General features: G+C 47.0%; 1 protein-coding gene across 2 annotated transcripts in view; it reads right to left on the minus strand.

The window, feature by feature from the left end:
- GFAP (glial fibrillary acidic protein) overlaps positions 1–22,684 on the minus strand; it is a 40,464-nt gene extending 17,780 nt beyond the window's left edge. The window contains exons 1-2 of one of the 2 annotated variants that reach the window (XM_083709629.1): positions 22,599–22,684; positions 1,667–2,222 (exon numbers count right to left, since the gene is read on the minus strand). In XM_083709629.1, coding sequence (XP_083565755.1) covers positions 1,667–2,169 — 503 coding nt within the window. In that variant the 5' untranslated portion in view covers positions 2,170–2,222; positions 22,599–22,684. Of the gene's footprint in view, positions 1–1,666; positions 2,533–22,598 lie in introns of those variants that run through there. The other variant, XM_083709630.1, reaches the window with a different exon arrangement.
- Between the last annotated feature and the right edge of the window lie 254 nt (positions 22,685–22,938).

Below are 22,938 nucleotides of genomic sequence, written 5' to 3' on the forward strand. Positions count from 1 at the left end.
AACTGGGGGAACCGCTGACCCCCTCCCATGACCCAAATTGAGCCAGGAGCGAGACGCCCAGTCATCCAACTGACTGCCCAGAGGCGCTCTGGGGCCAGGAAAGCCCTAGAGCCAACGCAGGGAGGAGGAGAGAAGGAATAGAGAGAAAGATGAAGGAGAAAAAAGAGGGGAGCCCCGCCCTTGCTGCGCCACTGCTGGCGCCACCGCTGAGGAGGAGAGGTAGGAGAGCACCGGAAGGGCAAGGACATGTGGCCGAGCCCAGGCCCGACCCGAGCCTACTACACGGTGGCTAGTGCTCCCAAGAGAGCTAGCCCTGGAAGCTAACCTAGTCTGCAGTCAAAGAGCTGGCAGATCACTAGCAAATGCTCATAGAAGAAATAACAATAGTTTAGCAGTTTTCAGGCTTCCTGCCTTTATGGAAACTTTCCACGTTCACATGGTATACTGGCCAGACCTCTTGGGCCCAAGGGAGCCAACTTGAATGAAATATTGGGGGCCCCAGGTAAGCCCCACCCCGCATAATCAATCACAAGATGCAGAGCACACACACCAATTGAATGGCAATGCCCATCAACTTTGGGAAGGCCCTGCACCCCAAATATTTTACTGGGGGAAGATGAAGGGACCTTGGCACCTAGGCATTGGCTCCTATGCTTGGGCCTCATTATATTTTTCTGTTAATAGAGAATGTGCTATAGATTATATGCCACTCCCCTGCAGCTCTGGCTTGGAAGGGAAGACCACAAGCTGTCACCAAGGGACGCTCATTTCCCATGACCAGTCTTTTCATGGAAAACTCCTAATAATCATCTGAGGAACCCCAGGGAACCCACGAGTTCCCCAGATGCACAATCTGACACTCCCTGATCCAGATGGGTCAAGCAACCAAGCCTAGCCACGTGCCAAAAAGGAAGGCCAATGTACCCCTCCCAAAACTCATTTGCCAATACGACCTGCTGGGGAAAAAATCCCATTCCAAAGCCAAACAAGGCAGCCAGTAAGGCCTTGAGTGTGCAAAGCCCATTCACAAAGGACTCACCCACACCATGCGTTTAAAAGGACATGCCGTCCCCCCAAGAATCCTGGGAACTGGAATTCGTGAAGTGTGCTGGGAACTGTAGCTCTGTGAGGGATAAATTCCCTGTTCCCATGTGTTTAAAATGCATGATGTGGATGCACCTCACATATCTCCTCCAAATCCTCAATTCCCCAAGCCTCTGCATATTGCTTCCTTGCCTCATTCCCTATTTGCAGGTGCTTCCCCACCCAGCCCTGGCACTGTGGGTTAAACCACGGAGCCTAGGACTTGCTGATCAGAAGGTCAGCGGTTCGAATCCCCACAACGGGGTGAGCTCCCGTTGCTCGGTCCCTGCTCCTGCCAACCTAGCAGTTTGAAAGCATGTCAAAGTGCAAATAGATAAATAGGTACCACTCCAGCGGGAAGGTAAACGGCGTTTCCATGCGCTGCTCTGGTTCGCCAAAAGCGGCTTAGTCATGCTGGCCACATGACCCAGAAGCTGTACGCCAGCTCCCTTGGCCAATAAAGCGAGATGAGCGCCGCAACCCCAGAGTCGGCAATGACTGGACCTAATGGTCAGGGGTCCCTTTACCTTTTACCCCACCCAGCCCAGTCAAAACTTGAAAATAAACCCTGGAGCTTCCTTACTTTTGCCGGAGATTGTTGAGGTCCTCCAGCAGGTTGTCTCTCTCGATCTCCAGACGGGCCTTGGAGTTGGTGAGCTGGTCCACCTGGTGGCGGAGCTCCCTCACCTCCTCCTGGTAGATGTCGGCCAACTTGGTGGGCTCCTTGTCTCGGATTTGGTTGAGCTCGGCCACCAGGACTTTGTTCTGCTGCTCCAGGAACCGGACCTTCTCTATGTAGCTGGCAAAGCGGTCGTTCAGCTCCATCATCTCCACCTTCTCGTTGGTGCGGGTCTCCTTGAATTCGGTGTTGAGGGCATCGGCCAGGGAAAAATCCACCTTGTCTGGGGAGAACTTGGGGCCGGCACGGAAGCTGAGACTGGAGGTCTTCAGCTTGGTGACGGAGAGCTGAGTGCCGGCACCTGAAGACAGGTACCTGCGCCCTGGCGAGAACCTCAAGGCGTGGTGAATGGAGGAAGTCTGTGCGCCGAAACGCCTTCCGTAGGATGAGAGTCGTTGCCCTTCCATGGTCAGGCTTCTCCTCCAGGCTCTGCAAACTCAGACAGATTTCGTTCTGTGCGCTGCAAGGGGTTTTATACAAGAGGGTTAGCCATCGCCAGAGCATATGCGTGTGAAAGGCTGGAGGAGGGAGGGGGAATGGGGTTCACGCCAGGCCTTAACATCTCACATCTTCCATGCCAAGTGCCCTGTGCCCTGGCAAAGCAACAAAAGAAAGCCATTGGGCAGAAGCTTTGAGCGTTCTTGATGGGAGAAGAGAGCAAATGCTCCTGGACGAGCTATGAGGTCAGAGTCCTTGCCCACCTATGATGGCCACGATCTCCCTGCAACAGCAGTGACATGACAACACACGGCAGGCAGCCGTGAGATGGCTAAAGATGGAAAAAGAAACATCTCATTTGCCCCAGAATCACAGGCAAGAGCCTGACAAAAATATGCAGCAAAACCAGATTGCCAAAGCGGTTCATGAAAATGCAAAACCTACTTTTGTCCAGAGAGCTCGTTCACACAACAAATGTCACTCCTTTGTTCTGTATGACCAAAACAACCAGGCGTTTTACACAAAATGCTTAGATCTAGAGAGGCTCCCAGGCCTCAAGTCTGCCAGTGATGTAAATTCTGTACTCCAGTGCCTGGCAGACGGTAGATCCAGGATTTCGGGAGATTTGTGGTAGCTCATAAAGCGCTCATGATTCCCAGTTGTTTCACAATAGCAACTTGTCGATATTGCAAATGTTGAAATATTGCATGTGCAGGAATTGGCTGACGGTTAAGGATAAATAAGTTTTTAAAAATGCAAAAACTATTGTACTATAAGGTTAACTGCAAGGAATGGAATGTGAACTAGAAACAACTAAGAAAATAAAGCAGAAACAAGAGGAAACTTTGGACACACCAAGAACAGAGTGCGGGAAAGCAAATTTTGGAAAAGTTGAATTAAATTTGTCTTAATTTGTGGCTGATTTGGTAAAATTGGGAAAATCAATAAAAACGATTCACCAAATTAGGCTGCTGAAACAAAGCAAGGGGCATGGATTTTTATATGGAATAGAATGTGACCTCAAAAACTCAAAACAAATACCTGTTCTAAGATGTAGTCAGAGGTGCCTTCTTCTTTAATTCTAAGTATATCCACACTCCTCTTTCTAAGCCACTATTTCGCACTTGGCTGTACCTGGTAGACATTGAGGTTCTAGGAAAAAGCAAAACAGGGCCGCTTCCAGACAACCTGTTTATTCAAAATTCATTCTTATTTGTTCACAGGGAGATAAGGCGATATGCTGTACACCAAGCGCGCATCAAGAGAAGTGCTGTATTTGGAGTCAACTCTGCCTGAGAGCCATATCTCTTGATATAGACCTTTCATCTCCCGATCCCAGATATAATAGTGTAAGCAGTGGTTACTCAGTGGTCAAGAAAGGGCACTCTGATGTGGTGGACATGTAAAAAAGCGAGGGAATTAGGAGAAATGATATATGATGAGATAAAAAAATGATAATACCCTCCCAAAAACCTGAAGCTATTCTCTTAGTAGCTACAGGGACAGAAGTTCCAAAAAAAGATGATTCAGCTGTTTATGTATGTAACGACAGCAGCCAGAATTCTCTATGCCCCAAAATGGAAGGAAGTTGTTGTTTAGTCATTTAATCGTGTCTGACTCTTCGTGACTCCATGGACCAGAGCATGCCAGGCACTTCTGTCTTCCACTGCCTCCCACAGTTTGGTCAAACTCATGCTGGTAGCTTCGAGAACACTATCCAACCATCTCGTCCTCTGTCGTCCCCTTCTCCTTTTGCCCTCCATCTTTCCCAACATCAGGGTCTTTTCCAGGGAGTCTTCTCTTCTCATGAGGTGGCCAAAGTATTGGAGCCTCAGCTTCAAGATCTGTCCTTCCAGTGAGCACTCAGGGCTGATTTCCTTCAGAATGGAGAGGTTTGATCTTCTTGCAGTCCATGGGACTTTCAAGAGTCTCCTCCAGCACCATAATTCAAAAGCATCCATTCTTCGGCGATCAGCCTTCTTTATGGTCCAGCTCTCACTTCCATACATCACTACTGGGAAAACATAGCTTTTACTACACGGACCTTTGTTGGCAAGGAAAAAGTAGCTACCAGCAAAGAAGAATGGATAAATAAAGCGATGGATTATGCAGAATTGGCAGCTAAAATAAGAGAACCCAATGATGATTGTCTGGTTGAAGAATAATGGAAGTCTTTTTCGGACTATTTAAAGAAATACTATAGTATGATGAATTCGCCAGCAGGATTTGAACTATGAACAGCAGAAGGAATTAGAGATGACCGTATTGTTACTACGGTACAAGAGAGAGAGGATAGGGTGCAGCAAGGGGCAGAAATAAAAAACACCATGGAGAACGGGGTAGAAAGTTGACAAAGCAAAAGAAAAAAATTATTATGTATTGGAGTGTATATGTGAATTTTTTTTGAAACTGTAAGAAAAATAAAACTGGAAAAAAGAAAAGGCACTCTACATATGCTCAAGGGAAAGGAAAAAAATATATATAAGGATGCCCCTGTGCTTGTGCAGAGTGTCTTTCCCACTGAGTAACTTTCTGCAGCTAGCTTTCAAAGTGCCTGGACGGAAAGGGCTTCCATGGCAGAAAGTATTATCTTCCACTTGGTGTTTCAGCATCTTTTGAGACATGAAGCATAGCACACAGCTGCCTTTTCCTTGGTAATCTGTTGCCTGTTCTTACCAAAAGCGCCCAAATGACAGATCTTTGATTCATCTCAGAGGCAGGTTGAGTCAGGCAGCTGAGACGCTAATTAAGAAAGATTTCAATTAAATGTCTCTTCAAAGCCCCTGACCGGCTTTCCACTCCAGTGGTTCTTTAAAGACAGCAAATTCCAAAAACTCTTTCCTGCAAACTTCTGGGTTTCTTTTCAGCTTGACGCGTCAGCAGGAAACGCATTTAGGGCTGTTTAGAGGAGACAAGGCTGGAGGAGAGATTGGGGAAAGGAGGGGCAGAGATGATGGGTTTAAATAGTTTTAAAAACAGAGGGGAGCAGAGAAACTAACACTTGCCTGAAAGCTGCACCCCCTCACTTAGCTGCCCTCTATGCTAAGCCCAAAGTTGCAAGGGCCTGGTTGCCAAAGAGCACTCTGCACATGTTCAGAGGCACTGCCTGCCTCACAGAAATCAGGTGAAGCTTGGGACAAAGGACATCCTAACTAGTTATTTGAAGAACCAAGGTTCTCTGTGGCAGGTTCCCAGCTGAGAAAGGAGAATTTTGAACTTTAGAGGTTTGCGTGTAGATGGAGATGAGGAGGAAGGGCAGAGGGTGGTTAAAGCAGACTCCTGGATTCCTGGCTCAGAGAGGGCTGCAGAGTGGAGTGGTTAAAGCATCTCCCCCCCGCCCCCCCCAATTATCTGCACCTAAGATGTAGGACAGTCTGATGTTGTGTCTCAGAGCTGAGTGTCAGTCTTTGCTTCTAAGCTGACAGAACTCTTTAAGCCTCTGATGCACAAAGTAGAGCAACAAAATACGACTCTCTTTTGTCAAGAATTCCCCCTCCTAATTCCCGGAAACCTCCAGCCTCTGTGACCAAAAACATTTACCGTATTTTTTGCTCCACAAGACACACTTTTTCCCTCCTAAAAAGTAAGGCGACGCTAGAAATAAATGAGGCTGCCTGGGAGGGGGGAGGTAAAGACAGCGAAGTTGCAAGCAGAGGGCACAGGAATAGTAAAACAAGCAATGAGGAGAGAAATTAGAAGACAAAGGAGGAACAAAAAACTGCTTCAGCTAAGGAAAAGACACTAAGGCAAACTGTTGAAAGATAGCAGCTGATCGGCAAGCGAACAGGAGGGAGATAAGGGACGCTAGACATAAAGGAGGCTGCCTCGGAGGCGGGAGGTAAAAGCTTATGGATCCTCAGGATTTTTGCATTGGGTCACCCCAAATTCATGATCAGATCACATAGCATGCCCATGGCTACAGCCTGCACCCAAAAAATCATGCACCCACTGTTGTGTGGGGCTGCAATGGTGCAAAGCACAGATCCACATGGATCCTCAGGATTTTTGCACTGGGATACCCCAAACTCACCGTCAAATCACATATCATGTCTGTGGCCACAGCATGAACCACAAAAATCATACATCCAGTGCTTCGTTCAGAATATATTTTTTTTTATTCTTGTTTTCCTCCTCTAAAAACTAGGTGCGTCTTATGGTCAGGTGCATCTTATGGAGCGAAAAATACGGTAATTGTGCAAGGGCATGGGTGCAGCCAAGCGGGTGGGGTGGGCAGTCCCCCCTCCCCACATCAAGTAAAACAATAGAAATGTTTAACTAACTGACCAATCACATCAGTTCTGCCCCTCCTATCATAAGTCCCGCCACCCCTAACAAAACCCCTGGGTACACCCATGTGCAAGGCAGGGAATCTTTCTACAGGGGAGTAGTGGGGGACGCAATGTGGCTTTTTCTCCTTGGGCTCCTTAGGATGCTTATCGTTGAGGGAGGATATTAACAAACAGAATAGTAAATTGTTTTTATATGCAATAACGGCAGCAAGAATATTACTGGCACAGAAATGGAAACAAGAAGAATTACCGACGAAAGAAGAATGGCAGACGAAATTAACGGACTATGCAGAATTAGATAAGATGACAGGAAGGATTGAAAACCTGCGGGACCAGAGATTCTCAGAGGACTGGAGTAAATATTTGAATTATCTGAAAAGCAATTGTAACAAACAGATCACGCTAGTAGGACTGCAAGAAGTTTTGTAAGGAGGATTATGTGAAATAGAGATTACAAACTCAAACAGAGATTACAAAATTACGTTTCTCACAGAAAAGCTTAAGATACACGTTGATCTAACCCAGGGGTCTGCAACCTTTAAGACAAAAAGAGCCACTTGGACCCATTTCCGAAGAAGAAAAAAAACTGGGAGCCGCAAAACCATTGCGACATTTAAAACAAATATATCTCCAGAGCCGCGATCTGACAGCGGGTGGGAAGGTGACGTCGGGACAGTGCGTGACTAACGCACGCACCGCCCCCATGCGACATCACAGCCAGTACAGCGCCCGTCACAGTGGGGAGTGTCAGGGTGCACAATGCGCCTCCTCCCCTCGCTAGTATCCGCCCCGGAGCCGCGGCAAAGGTGTAAAAGAGCCACATGCGGCTCCGGAGCCGCGGGTTGCAGACCCCTGATCTAACCACACTTAGTTGTCTCTGAGAAATGTAGAAAATAACAGGATATATTTATACGAATTCTTCAAACTTAGACGACCCCTTAAAAATTAGCTGATAAAGGTGAATACATCGAAACAGGCCCCTGTCCTAGTTTCTGATCCATAATTGACTTCTGACTTCTGCTCAGTGATTGAAACTAAGACCTTCACTTCGAATCTGACTACAGTATGGACTAACATGAACTTATCTCTACTCATAAACTCTTATCTCTAATTCTGTAATGAATTATTGTGTTATGCATATCCTTATGAGCTTGAGTTTGTAATCTGTGTTTGAATTTGTAATCTCTATTTGAGTTTGTAATCCTTGTCAGAATACATACTTTTGAATGGATTAATTTGTCTTACAATTGACCATTGATTTGCGAGTAGATACGACTCCCACTACTGAAACTTATATTGGCCTGAGTTCTTGGTGTGCTTTTTTCTTGGTATATGTAATAACAAGAACTCCAACTTATTTAACGATAGCCTCGCTGCCATGGCATCTCAACTGAGGACAGGCCTTGGGCACACCCCAGACACCATTGCAGTCGCACAGGGCAGGGGGAGCATTTGTAGTTGCCAGGCCAGCCGCCTCCCAACCTTTTTTTTTTTTTTGTAAAAGCCTCGCCTGCCACACCTCTGGCCCACAGCCAGGTTCCCAGCCCCCTAACCCCTCGCTCGGCCTCCCCTCCCCGGGCGAAAGCAGCCTCTGTTGACCAAGCCTTGCGCGTCCCTCTGGAGCCGGGAGCCGTCATCCCCACAAAAGGGCCTTATTAATGGGCCCGAGGCCACGCCGCCAGCCCCTGGCCAAGAACACAAGGGGCTCTGTGCTCTGGCCGGTGTCTCAAGGTGTCCCATTTTCATGCTCGTCGTGGCAAGATTGATACCCCCCGCCGGCTCTGCCGCGAAGAGTGCGGTCCGCTGCAGGAACACGCAGTCCCTGAAAGCCCCGGCCTGGGAAGGGGTTGGGTACACAAAAGAAAAGCAAAGTGAAAGAGAAAAAAAAGCCATCGTTTAAAAGTGGCCTTGGAGGGTTCTTCTGAGAAGCGGAGCAGGCCCAAGGCTTTTTGACCCCCCTCCCACAAGGGGTGCGTGACCCAGCCAGGGATTGCAGAGGGCACACCTGGGATCATGGCCCGGCCTCGTGGGTGACTAAGGGTTGCACTTCCCAGATGCTCTCTCATATCCCTCAGCTGCCCTGATAAAACTGGGATATCTGGCTTTTTCACATGGCGCCCAAAATGTGTGTTTTGGGGGGCACCGTGCTCTCATACCAGCTCCGAAGAAAGCACATCTCTCATGTGGTGGGTTTAAAAAAATTAATTAACTCCTCGGGAAAATTCCAGAACGGCCAAGTCAATAATAATAATAATAATATTTCATTTGCATCCCGCCCTCCTCAGCCGAGGCCAGGCTCAGAGAAGGGAGGCGTTGCGCTGCCTGAGATAAATAATAATAATAATAATAATAATAATAATAATAATAATAATAATAATTTATTTATACCCCGCCCGTCTGGGTGAGTTTCCCCAGCTACTCTCTGGGGCTGCCCCTTCCTGCTTGCATGCAAGTAGGAGTTGGGATGGGGCTACTCCGAAAGGCAGTGTGAAGCCTCGCTTCCCAGCTGAGGGATCCCCGCCCCCTCCTGCTTGCATGCAAGTAGGAATGGGATTGGGGCTGCTCCGATGGGAAGGGAGGCATCGCGCTGTCCGAGCCTCGCCACCGCTGCCGCTCTCGGCCCTTCTTCTCCACCTTCCATGCCTGACCCACCATGCACCACTTCCCCACCACCACCAAAGAACCAACAACTTAGGGGGTGCCCAGGCTCATGGAGAAAGGAGACAGAAGCCTCGGAGGAAGGGGAAATGTGGTGGCTGAGGTCAAGGCAGTGGCTGCCCTTCTGCCACCGCCATTGCTGCAGCATTGATATCCCGAGCGTGTAGTCTGTATGTATGTTTTTCAAGTGTCCCGGGATTCATTGAAAAAAATCTGGTAACCTTACCCTGGCCAAAAAGGCCCTGGCTCTAGTCAAGGCCAGTCTAATTTTCCTGCGGCCCAGGATCTTCAAGGTGTTGTTGTTAGCAGACCGTAAGGTCCTCCGTGGGGCATACCAGAAGAGGGGGACCTGTAGGTATGAGGGTCCTAGGCCATATAGGGCTTTAAAGGTTAAAACCAGCACCTTAAACCTGATCCTGTACTCCACCGGGAGCCATGGACTGATTAGATAGAGCATAGCAAGAGACACACATAAAAAAGTAATATTCACCAATAGAATGGAAAGTCAGCTCCAAATTGCACTACTAGATTATGACAGAACCATAGAATTGTAGAGTTATATTAATTTGCTGCTTACTAGCAAAGGTTGTCTCAAAGTTCACTTACGTTTTTTTTAAGGAATACCACAGTAGAACATTATAAACTACAAGTGCCTCAGCTGCAGTAGCATTGAAAAGGAATCACACTACTCCAACCAACTGAAAGATGAACAGCAATTAAGAGTGAAATGCCTGGGTGAATAGTTACCGTACATCTTCACATTCAGGGTGCCACCACGGAGAAGCCCTTATAACTGAAAACCATTTGTTAAGTCGCAACAGAAGCTGTCTACATGGAAGCATCCTTACATAGCCTTTGAGAGTCTCTCTTGCTATTTTTGCAAACATCGCCAAAAGGTGACTTGTCCACCGTGTTCACCTGTATTCAAGCAATACCTGGGCCCTCCAAAAAGATTGGACACGTTCTGAGGTGGACTCCCAGTTTGTGTGAGGGATGCCGCATGTTATGAGAAGGTCACAAACCAGAGATGAACAGCAAGATACAGCAATGGCAGACTTTGGGCTCTTCAAATTTCAGGGGCACCCTGTGTGACTCTAAAATTCTGTGCCTCCCCCTGCCTCTTGTGCTCCGTTCTATGGCATTGTTTGGGCGCCCCTTGCAGCGTGGTGTCCAGCATGGTTGGAAAGGTCACACTACCCTAAAATCACCTCTGGATCGAGGCACTGTTTCCCTCCCCCCCCCCGGGTCACCGTAAGCAGAACTACTGGCAGATACTCCAGTGCGCCTGTTGGAGATCACCAGAGAGTACTTTTGAAGCTATCAATTAAACAGGGATTGGGAGACTCGAGAGACCAAGAGGGTCCCCATTTGGTCCTTTAAAGCTACTCAGCCTGAAGCAGATCATAAGTAGATGCCTAGTGAGGTGCTCTCAGACTGCTGGCCTCTGCATCCTGGTTTGACTTGCATGATTCCTAGGAAGAATCACAGCTCACAACGCCCCCCACGGAACTAAGACGTGGCAAACTGTGCTCTCAGAGGGTGATTCTGAAATCCACAATTTACAGGTGCGGCCCTAGGGATGGGTAAATATATCACTTTCGGATTCTCTCAATTTCTCATAGTTCCAGTTCTAAATTCACTTTGCCACATTCCATCCGCATTATTGTTTCTAAAGTCCCTGTGAAAATTCAACCGCATTTTAATGTAGGGTAAATTCCTCCCATTTTTTGTAAGCAATTTCCCTTAATACGCATGTTTTTGCCAAGCCATGTTTCCCCAATATAACACATTTCCCTTTGTTATTTTCACCAACGTGCATTTTATATGCACTCTTCCCCTTAGTATTGATGCATTTCTGTACACATTACGTCAGTGGTGGCCAAACTTGGCCCTCTAGCTGTTTTGGGACTACAATTCCCATCATCCCTGACCACTGGTCCTGTTAGCTAGGGATGATGAGAGTTGTAGTTCCACTTTACCGCAAAATTCCGAGAATTATGCGTTGCAAAGGGTGGCTGAGTTTCAGTTTGCGCATCGTTTTGGAAAGTGAACATGAGTTTGAGTTCGCTTTTAAATGCAAGCCGAATCAGTGTCTCCCTCACCCCTAGGTGCCCCCCACCCAGTTTTAAACCATTCAGATCAGAGCATTTAGCCCTAACTGCCCTTTTGGACGCTGCAAATACTGTTCCACGCCTGCTGGTGTTCACACACTCACAGGCTTGCTGCCATATAGACACTTGTGCCTTTGCCCAACCTTGTACACCATCCGTAACGTGACATGGCTACCCCACGCACATGTCAACCCATCCCCAGCGCCACGGTGACGGGTGTGCTGTCCCCTCGGAGTTTTACAACCCTACAACTCTTGGGATGAGCGGGATCCCCCTTGTCCCTGGCCTGCTGCAGCCCAAGTCCCCTCTCTTGGCGCACAGAGGCCAAAGTAGTTGCTTGCCAGCTCCCGAGTCTTTTAATCCGTGTCGCCCATTGGAACAGAATGAAAAGGTTGTTGTTTGGCTGCTGGACAGGAGTTCGGGGCGGTGAAAGGGATGGCAGGAGGGGAATGAGGCGCCTGTGCATAGCAATGAAGCCTTCTTTATCCCACATGTCTGGGGAGCTGGCACGCCATAGGGAGAGCACATACAACGCAGTCTGCTTCTGGGAAACAATGGGACTTAAGCCGCAGAGAGAAAGAGGCCAACTTTAGGGGGCAAGAGAAACTCCCCTGCAGTTGCTCTCCGCTTCATCAGGTACAATGGTACAAGACTGGTCCATCAGGTGAGGCTCAGCAATGGAGGAATTACTCAGATGCACAAGGATGCTTCTTTGACGCAGCTGGAAGTGGTTTTTGTTGTTGTTTTGCATCATGTTTGAGGGTGTGTGTGTCAGAAATCTTTACACCCACAGAATGCAAACATTGAATCAAGAGCAGCAAGATTCTGCGACATGAATCAGTGGTGCAAATTTGTATAAATTTGTTTAGCCTGCATAATTAGGTCTCCCTCTACACGTCATGAGGAGGGGCAGGGATCTCCTCCTTGGGTGCCAGCTATTTGCACTACGCCATAGTTGGGCATAGTGCTGGAGGAGACACTTGAGAGTCCCATGGACTGCAAGAAGATCAAACCTATCCATTTTGAAGGAAATCAGTCCTGAGTGCTCACTGGTGGGACAGATCCTGAAGCTGAGGCTCCAATACTTTGGCCACCTCACGAGAAGAGAAGAGAAGAGAAGAGAAGAGAAGAGAAGAGAAGAGAAGACTCCCTGGAAAAGACCCTGATGTTGGGAAAGATTGAGGGCACAAGGAGAAGGGGACGACAGAGGACGACATGGCTGGGCAGTGTTCTCGAAGCTACAAACATGAGTTTGACCAAGTTGCGGGAGGCAGTGGAAGACAGGAGTGCCTGGTCTGCTCAGGTCCATGGGGTCACGAAGAGTCGGACACGACTAAACGACTAAACAACAACAACATGGTTGGGCATAGCGTACCGTGGCATGCAAGCACAGCCATTATATCTGGTTCAGCATCAAAATTAGGGTCAAAAGCAGAGTGGGAACCTTAACCCTCTCCTCCTTGACCATGACAGGTCCTGCTCAGACCACCCTCTAGCTTCTGAGATGTCACCAGGCACTTTCTACACATTTTTTTAAGCTAAGCTTTGCAGCCACAGGGGTGAGAAAGGTAGAGTGGTAGAATTGCAGAGTTGGAAGGGACCCCAAGGGTCATCATTGTCCAACCCCCTGCAATACAGCTATCCCATACGGGGATTGAACCTGCAGCATTGGCATTATTATCAGCACTGAGTTATCCAGCTGTCCATGGTGAGATTTCTCTCTGTGCTGTAAAAATACTGAAATGTGCACAAACCAGATGTTTAAGACACACACACACACAAACACACACACACGCACGCACAAACACAAACACACACACCATTGTGAATATCCACACTAGGGGCCACAATAACAACACACTTTCTCTTCACCAGTACCCAGTAAGGTATTCCACCTTAAGGAACAGATGTGTGGAATTGTTACGTGTCACATGTCTCTTTACATTCTAGCACAGTATGCTGGGAACTTCCATTGTGTATAGATTTTGCTTTTCCCTTTCTCTCTGAGATGACATGAGAGAGAGACGACATGTTTCTTTGTCCTGATTTATGCTTAATAAATCTGTAGTTGTAGTATGCTTCCACAAGCCTCACGCCTATTCTGTGTGGCAGTTCTCTCTGCTGATAGTGTGCCCTGGCTGTGAAGCCCGGGTTGCTGATTTACGTCGGAGCACGGGCCGATGGAAGGAGACGGACAGCTGTCGACAGTGGCTGTGATCATGGACAGTTGGTAGGAAATACTCAAAATCTGCTATTCTAATTTTTGATGCCTCTGCAGTGATATCACACTAGTGTGCATTATGCATGTCATGAAGAACTTTCTGACAATAAGAGCTGTTTGACAGTGGAATGGAGTCTCTTGGGAGGTTTTAGGGTCTCCTTCCTTGGAGGTTTTTAAGCAGAGGTAGGATGGCCATCTGTCATGGATGCTTTAGCTGAGATTCCTGCATTGCAGGGGGTTGGACTAGATGACCCTCGGGGTCCCTCCCAACCCTATGATTCTGTTATTCTATCTCTTCTTCATTGCGCTTTGTCATCAGTTCCTGTTCTTATGATTCCTTTCTATTCTTAGTTCTTTAATGTTTATATTGTGAAATGGTGATCTTTCACTTTTAAAAAATGAAGAAGAAAAATGGGAAGAAATAACTAAGTAAAACTCATCTCTTGTTGGAAAGAAACTGATATGAATGGGCTATTCAAGGTGCAATTAGGAGGTATTGATCAGTAACACCTCAGGCAAACTCGACAGGAATCAATAAAACAGTCTGATTTTGTAAGCAGGAAGCTCTGAAGGCAAAGGAAAACGGGAGAAGAACACAGAAAACACTGGACTACAATGATCTGCATAAAAACTGAGTGAACAATGGGTTTTTCTCTTACAGTTCTGGTGAAAGGGGTTAGCAATTCCCTCTAATAATACCAAGCTTCACAGTAGCTTGGAAATGAAACAGGACCACCCCAAAAATAAGGTGCTTCTATATACTTGGGGTAGTGCCTGGTGTGCAGAAATATATCAGTTTGCAAATTTAAAGAAAAAGTCATTAAAAACTTTTTAATTTACAGAACCCACAGTTCATTGGGGTGTCACGAGGGAGAAGAGGACAGAGGAAATTGACCTTCTTCAGCTCTAAAATAGTATTCTAGGATTGGGGATTGGGGCAACGGGGTGTTAATTGTGTTAAACAAAAAACAATAAACCCCTACATTTTCTACTCTCCGGAAACACTCCCCCAATCTATTACATAGCAATGAAAGTATTTGTTCCACATTTGTAAGAACTCAATCGTTTAGTGTGGGGGGGGCAGGTGGTCCCAAGTGCACAATTTTAAGGAGGCATGAACCAGGCGCCCCAAAGCTTCTGTGGGGATCCCCATCCTACCCAGGCACATCCTGGTGGGCCCGGTCCCCCATCCTTCCCTGCCTGCTGTCAGGGGTCTTCGGGCCCCCGAGTCTGGCCTGGCCTGGCCTCACCACTGTGTTGCCAGCCCCCTCGCTGAATGGCTGTCCAGACAGTATTACTCGCTCCCCTTTGATGTGCTCCCTGGACGGTGAGTGGGCACGGGAAAAGGGAGGTCGGCAAAGGGCAACCCCAGCATGGCAAAGTTTGGCACTCCTCTCTGCAGGCATCAAGAGGATTCGCCTAAGGGCTGCATAGGCCAGCTGGGCTCCCTCCCGCTTGGCTTTTGGGGGGGGGTCACTCTGGTGGCAAAAGCGGTGAGGGCTGGGCTGGTACTGTGGGCTCTGTTCACCCTCCACGCCCCCTGCCCAGGTGCATGCATGTGCGCCCCAGGCACCAGCAAACCATGCTATGCCACTGCTGAGTTGCAAGGACTCCATCAGGCTGGCTTGACCTCCCTATGATCTAATAGTTACCCAGGGAGATCGTATGGTCGGGACAGGGCGGAGGGGGTGATTTACGTTCTGCCTGCGCTACAGGACTCATTAAAACTTGGACCACCTCGTTCACCCGCCGCAGGAGGTCTTCTGGAAAAGGCAGTGTCTTTATGACCCCTTCCATTTCTACAGCACAAAGACTATTCATGGATCCTGGAACATTACATAGCCTGGCTTAAGGTGAGGGAGCTACAGAGAAGGCGTCATTGTGCGGGGATGATTTGTATGCAGGGGCACTGGCTGAATAAAAGAGGGGGCTGAGTGAGGAGAACACGAGAGACTTAAGTCCCAGAGAGCACTAGGAACATAGGGAAACTGGTCATCACAAGGATTGGGTGGGGCATCGGAATTGTGGTTGGGTTGTTTTTGATCCTAAAATGACAGAAGGACCGGCTCTACCATTAGGAAGAGTGAGACACTGGGCTGCCTCGGGTGGTAGATGCCGGGTGTGTTTGGGCATCAGTGAGAAACAGCAGCAATGTTCTGGAGGACAGTATCTGATGCAGCAGAAGGTGTTGATGCAGGATTCACTCCCAGTCTAACTGGTTTCTATACCTGAAATATGGGAGTCCTTTCCCTCAGGCAGCAAAATGTCTTGGGCAGGCCCCGAGGGAAACAGCTGAAGTTGGGATGGGTGATGCCATCAAGTGGGGGGAAACAGGGACCTGCGCTAGGAAATGGGTGGATTAAGGATGTGACGCATTATAGCAGGGATGTGGAGCCTGCGACCCTCAAGAAGTTGTTGGATCCCAACTCCCATCTGCCCAGCTGGCATGGCCAATGGTCAGAGATGATAGGACTTGCAGTTGGGACAGCTACAGGCTACCCACCCCAGACTTAAGGAATCACAGAACTGTATAGCTAGATGGGAACCCAGGGGTTTTCCAAGGGGAAGCAGAAGGGTAACGGCAAAACAGCTTAGACCCATGTCTAGAAAGCATGGGGCAAACAGACAAGTAGAACAGACCCTCCAAGTGTCCCTATTTTCCAGGGACAACCCTGGATTTACAGAAGCTGTCCTGGTTTATGATTTGATCCTGGAATGTCCTGCTTTTCCTTAGGATGACCCTATATTCATCAGAGAAATGTTGGAAGGTATGGAGTTATGCAACCCCTGAACTAAGGAGATTAGTAACCTTTAGAAGACACCTGAAGGCAGCCCTCTATAGAGAAGTTGTTTAATGTTTTATTCTGTTCTTATATATGTCACAAGCTGCCCAGAGTGTCTCGGACAACCCAGTCAGATGTGTGGGGTATAAAAAATAATAAAATTATTATTATTATTATTATTATTATTATTATTATTATTAGGAATAGGTCATCCCTATTTTCATCGGAGAAATGTTGGAGGGCATAGCAGGAATGTGGACAAACCCTCTGTCGACAGCAGCTGAGCTGAATCTTGTGTGTTGATTCAAAGTGACCAGTCGCATCTCTCTGTCTGCCTCTCTGCCTGTCCATCTTTCCCATCGTTTCTACACGAACAGCGCTGTGTTTTTCAACATTTTAATCCTGGCAGTCTCACAGTTGCCATGGCCACTCCGGGACCAATTAGCTTAACCTGAAAACCAGCCACAGAGAACAGGCTTTTCTTTGCAACTACCTGGGGCTAGATTTGAACTGTTGACCTGAGAGGCCTCTTAACCCAGCGTTGGGCAAAAAGACTAGTGGACCCGGAGGCTGGGCCTTCCTCAGGACAGAGTTCAGATGGATTTTGAACCCGGGGCGGGAGGGGGGGCTCTCCTTGGGGCCAGCTGGCCGCTCCCTCCACTGAGTCTTGTGGAGCTCGTGTCCTACGCTAGCCCCATAGTGTATAGTAGCAGCCCAGCCAGGGAACCTGGGGGGTCGCCATGACATCAGAATCAGCTGAAGGGAATCCGAAGGACTAATGAGGATGCAGGGAGAGCACAAGGCTTTCTTTATTCCCAGCCAAAATGACGCAGGGAATGGCCTCTTTTCCGTACCCTCTTGGGCGGCAGAACTGGTGGGGGGCTCAGAGAAGGTGCCAGATATGGAGGTGGGGCTTTGGAAGTTGGTTGCGCTACCAAGAGAACAGAGATCCCCCCGGATTTGTGAAAGAAGAACCGGCTCCAACTAATTTATAGAAACCAACCAAGGATCGTTTTCCTGCTTTTAATACCTTCCATTCAATCAATCAAATTTAATTGCCCTTAATATGTTCAATCCATTAAACAGATTTTTTACCGTTGCCAGCACTTCGGTACAAGTGCTTGAACTAATGGAAGAGGATTTAGCAAAGAACCGCCCCTTGTCGTTCGATGAAAAGGCTCTTTTAACATTGCCAGTCCCTGTGGCAGAAATACACTGTCTCCAAAATAGCTTAAAAAACCTGCTCAGACCCAGTTGCCCTTTATTTTCTGCCAGACCGATTCAAATTCACTCCTTGCTGGTTAATCAACTAAAGTGTTGGTTGATTAATCTGCTGCTTGATTTTATAGTTTCAGTCTGTTGGTTAGCTTTTCTAGTACGGCTGTTTCCTACCGGTACGGCTCGCCTGCATTGCATACACAGCCCAACAAGACAACAACAAGAACCCATGGTACTTAACTCCTGTAAAATTAGCAAAGATTTATCACAATAGTGATAATCTATGTTGGAAATGTAAGGAAAAAGAAGGTACCGTTTATCATATGTGGTGGACCTGCCCCAAGGTGAAAGACTTCTGGGAGAAGATTTATAATGAATTGAAAAAAATGTTGAAATATACATTTATTAAGAAACCAGAGGCCTTCCTTCTTGGAATAATAGGTCTGGAATTGCCCAAGAAAGATGTTAGATTGTTTTTGTATGCCACAACAACTGCTAGGATTTTGTTAGCTAAGAAATGGAAAACACAAGAAGTCCCAACAGTGGAGGAATGGCAGATTAAGATGATGGACTTTTGGGAGCTAGCCAACCTGACCGGAAGAGTCTGCGACCAGAAGGAGGAGTACCAGGAGGAATGGATGAAATTCAAAGACTATTTAGCTAAATATGCTAAGATAACTTAAATAGAAATACTTGCAAGACAAAACAAGAACCCATTGACAGCATACAAGTCAATATGGTTAACTTGACCCGACAATCCCTTCCCCATGTCACAAACGCAAACAAATCTCACCACAGCCAACTGAAGAAAACCAAGCATGCGCTGGGCCCCCAACCTCTCTCACTTGCCAGTGAAATCGAATACAGTGGTACCTTGGGTTACAGATGCTTCAGGTTACAGACTCTGCTAACCCAGAAATAGTACCTTGGGTTAAGAACTTTGCTTCAGGATGAGAACAGAAATCGTGTGGCAGTGGCGTGGCAGCAGTAGGAGGCCCCATTAGCTAAAGTGGTGCTTCAGGTTAAGAACAGTTTCAGGTTAAAGTGGTCAAAAAGTGAAAATCCGGATACAAAAGTTATTGAGCTTCTTTGGCAAAATCTAAACAACAACACCACCCTCTGTTTTTTAGGAAGTTCATTAAAAAAGCAACACTTCTAATATGGGCTGCCATACACCCGGGGTTTCCATGACATTTTAACCAATTTTTGAAAATTCCATCTGGATGACATTTTAAATGGATGAATCCAGGCAATGTCTGGGACATTTTGGATGTATGGCAGCCCTAAGTTAAAGAATAAAACTTTACCACATACCCCTCTCCCCTATCTGCAACCTTATACTGTATACAGCGTTAATGTCTCACATCTATCAAATAATAACCACAATATTATAATCTAATTACTTCTGCTGCTCATAGCTCAAATCATGCTTGCGAGTTCATCATACTATAAGATTTCTTTAAATAGTCCGAAAAAGGCATCCATTCTTCTGTAAAGGAATAATCGTTAGATTCACTTAATTTTGCTGTTAATTTTGCCAGTTCTGCATAGTCCATTATCTTACTTGTCTGTTCTTTGGTTGGAACTTCTTCTTCTTTCCATTTAAGCACATATAGAATCCTAGCTACTGTTGTTACATACATAAACAACTTTAACATTTTTGGGGGGAGCGGGCAGGCAATTTCTGCCCCTATAACCCCCAACAGAAACGTTTTGGGCTTTTTAAAAAATATACTCATCCCCCCACTTTCTAGTAAAGGTAAAGGGACCCCTGACCATTAGGTCCATTCGTGACTGACTCTGTGGTTGCGATGCTCATATTGCTTTACTGGCCGAGGGAGCCGGCGTACAGCTTCCGGGTCATGTGGCCAGCATGACTAAGCCGCTTCTGGCGAACCAGAGCAGCGCATGGAAACGCCGTTTACCTTCCTGCCAGAGCGGTACCCATTTATCTACTTGCTCTTTGATGGGCTTTTGAGCTGCTAGGTTGGCAGGAGCAGGGATCGAGAAACGGGAGCTCACCCTGTTGCGGGGATTTGAACCGCCAACCTTCTGATCTGCAAGTCCTAGGCTCTGTGGTTTAACCCACAGCGCCACCTGGGTCCCATCCCCCTTTCTAGTAATTGGTCCAAAAAGCAAAATATCAGCTGGGTTATTTGGCCGCTACACTATTTACTGCCCTGGATGGAAAGGCATGGAATTATGAGCAGGATCTTCAGACGAGCGCTAGGTGGCAGCCAAGAGTCGTCAGTATTGAACATTTCACCTGCTCTGCTCTGGATCAAAGTGCCTTTTGGGAAAGGCTTGGCTGCAGATCAGAACTCCGGGCGGCTGTGACTTGACCCTTATTCCAAGAAGAGAGTCTACCAAGGGCTGCCAACTAACCTCTGACCCATTGGGGAGGATAGATAGAAAAAAAGAAAGGGAAAAAAAGCTTGAGAAATGATGTCAGGAAAGGGAGATGGGTTCTCTATGCTGTTAAAGCATCATGCTAATTAGCAGTTGCAGTTCTCTGTATTTTATTTCAAATATGCATATGCTGTCTAAAAAGAGGCAATCGGAGCTAACAAAATAATAGCAAATAAATGAAGCAGCACACTCCAGATTGCTCTGTTGCAATCCTTCCAACGAATCGAGTAGGCTGCTATTAGAATTATCCCCATGTTGCAAATGGCAGGGGTAGGATTGAGATGAAGAGACGACGACTTGCTTCAGACAGGCTATTTTGTGCATTCCCAGGCTAGGTGGGAAGATTCGAACCCAGGATTGCTAGCCTTGTTGCTTATATGCTTAGCCGCTATGCCCAGAAACGGTGAATGGAGGTAAAATGTGTTTGGTTCACATTTTCATGTGAGCCCATCAAACCACACTTCCCGAACCTGTACGTAAACCAAAACACAAATTTCTTTTGGAATTTTCAGCTCTCTGAATTTTGCACAGCAGTTATCCAACCCAAAAACACATATATTAGGGGAAAGTACACTTTTTTAAAGAGGCAAATAGCATACAAAACTGTATTTTATGTAGGAAAACAGCATGCAAAAATGTCCACGTTAGGCACGATTGCATGCAATGATGTGTATAGTGGAATATATTCGCACACAAATGCACATACATTTTCCTGCAGATTTTGTTTAATTGCAAATTGATGCAGGATTGGGGCCCAACTGCATTTAAGATTAGAACGATGAGAAATGGAGACAAGCCATCACACGCAAGCATGAAATCAATTCTAGCCTAGGAAGGATCGTGACACAATGCATTCGTTCAGGGGTCAACAAACTTTTTCAGCTGTGGGCCGGTCCACCATCCCTCAGACCATGTGGTGGGTCGGACTATATATTTTTTTGGGGGGGAATGAACCAATTCCTATGCCCCACAAATAACCCAGAGATGCATTTTAAATAAAAGGACACATTCTACTCATGCAAAAACACCAGGCAGGCCCCACAAATAACCCAGAGATGCCTTTTAAATAAAAGCACACATTCTACTCATGTAAAAACACGCTGATTCCTGGACCGTCTGTGGGCCGGATTGAGAAGGCAATTGGGCCAGATACGGCCCCCGGGCCTTAGGTTACCTACCCCCGCATTAGTTACTCTATAACATGATGTACGTATGTCTCCCTGTCCCACACCCACAAGCTTTCACAGTTATTCTGCAGGAATGCAGATTAAAATTCAGGAGCAAGGGCTTGGTCTATTTGGCTTCGCCCAGCAGTTTTCAAACTGCATCCCAGAATTACCGGGCACTCCTCAGTGACAAGATCAGTAATGGCAGACGGGCTTCCATGAAAGGCTGCTTTGCCCACCACTCCTGATCTTCCCCAGCAACATGCAAGTCACACAGAGCAATGCTTAGGCCCGGCAGGTCTGGTCTCTGCGCTCTGCATTACTGAGAATCTGCCCTGGAACCAGCGATAGCTGAACATGTCAAACTGGGTTTCTCTCATTTCTCAGGTCTTGACTTCAGTCCTCCACATTTCCATATCAGTTTGCATGGGGCGGGGGGGGTGAAAAGTCCTCATGAAAATTCATCAGCATTTCAGCAGGAGCTTTTCCCAAAACACACAAGTCTAAGCATTTTCACCTTATGCATTGTTAACGGAGAAATCCGAGGGCTCCCTTGGACAAAGAAACAAGGACACCAGCCAGGAATACCAGAGCAAAACAGCAGCCAGTAGGTTTGGTCTTTATTGAAGACTGTCGCGACAAGACTCCAACCTGCCACCAGGTGAAACAAAATGGAAGCACAGAACAAAAGAAGACCCCAACTTTTATTAGTTACTAATCCCCCAAACTACACCCCTAGAACTACATCACGACTACATCATTGACACATCACAAAAAGGAGGGGTTGAGGGAGGAGTTGTGGAGGTAACCTGAATATCTTGTCACCTGACTGGTTCCTCCTCCCCCCCTCCACATGAGTCATTTCCAGAGGACAAAAGGGAGTTTGCAGTTTCCTGCCCCCAGAGGGAAGAGCTGACCATTGTCCTTTGTTCTAGTTCGTGTTGAATCCACTCCCATATGCAAGTCCTTTGTGACCTTGATGGTCTTCTGTCTAGGACCATCAGGGTTGGCATAGCAACTGGGCAGGGACCCTGTATATGTGCTGGTATGCTCAAGGGATTATGGCTGGCCTGTATCAAACCTTCCCCATTTTGTAGTCCTTCCTTCATGGAGTAAAATAAAAGTGGAATGGTGCAGATCCAACGTATGGTTGATTTTCTATGAATTTATAACAGAAGCATAGTGTATGTCGTGTGTGAGTGTGTGTGTGTGTGTGTGTCGAGTTTGTACAAACTGAATGATTGGGGGGGGCATCCTTGTGCAAAGCAATCCCCCCAATACAATGTGTTTTTGTATGTTATTTTCACCAGTGGATTTATTTATACGCACACTTTGCAGTGGTCTGTTGCATTGTCATTCACGCTACTCAGCTGGAGAACTGGAGAAGTGCGGATTTTGAAGGATGGCTCTGTTCCATTTCGCATCTTGTATCAGAACGGGAACAGAATTGAATGTCTCCTCCACCCCTTCCCCGGGATTCGTTTATTCATTTACTACATTTAGATCTCGGCTTTCTTTCACCATGAAACTGAAAGCAGCATACCTGTGGCCTCATCCAGGTTATGGTCAGACCTCTGTAACTTCGGCAAGGTGGTCGCTTCATCTCCCTTCTGACTATGTCCTGGGATTCTGTGGTTGACAGATTGCTTTGGTAAGGATTCATACTTTTAAAAACACAGAATAAGGGCCCTGTCAAGTGTGATGTTTGCTGTCTTCCAAAGCAACTACTCTATTCCGAACTTAAAAATGGAAAGTGTCATGCCGGTGGTCAACAAAAGGCTCTCTCAAGACAAATCTTTAAAAATCTAGTATAAACACCCAGAACTGGGAAACACTGGCCTGCGAGAGCTCCAATTGGAGAACAGCCTTTACCAAAGGTGTCA

The sequence above is a fragment of the Podarcis gaigeae genome, assembly GCF_964106915.1.
Source record: "Podarcis gaigeae genome assembly, chromosome: 13".
NCBI lineage: Eukaryota > Metazoa > Chordata > Lepidosauria > Squamata > Lacertidae > Podarcis > Podarcis gaigeae.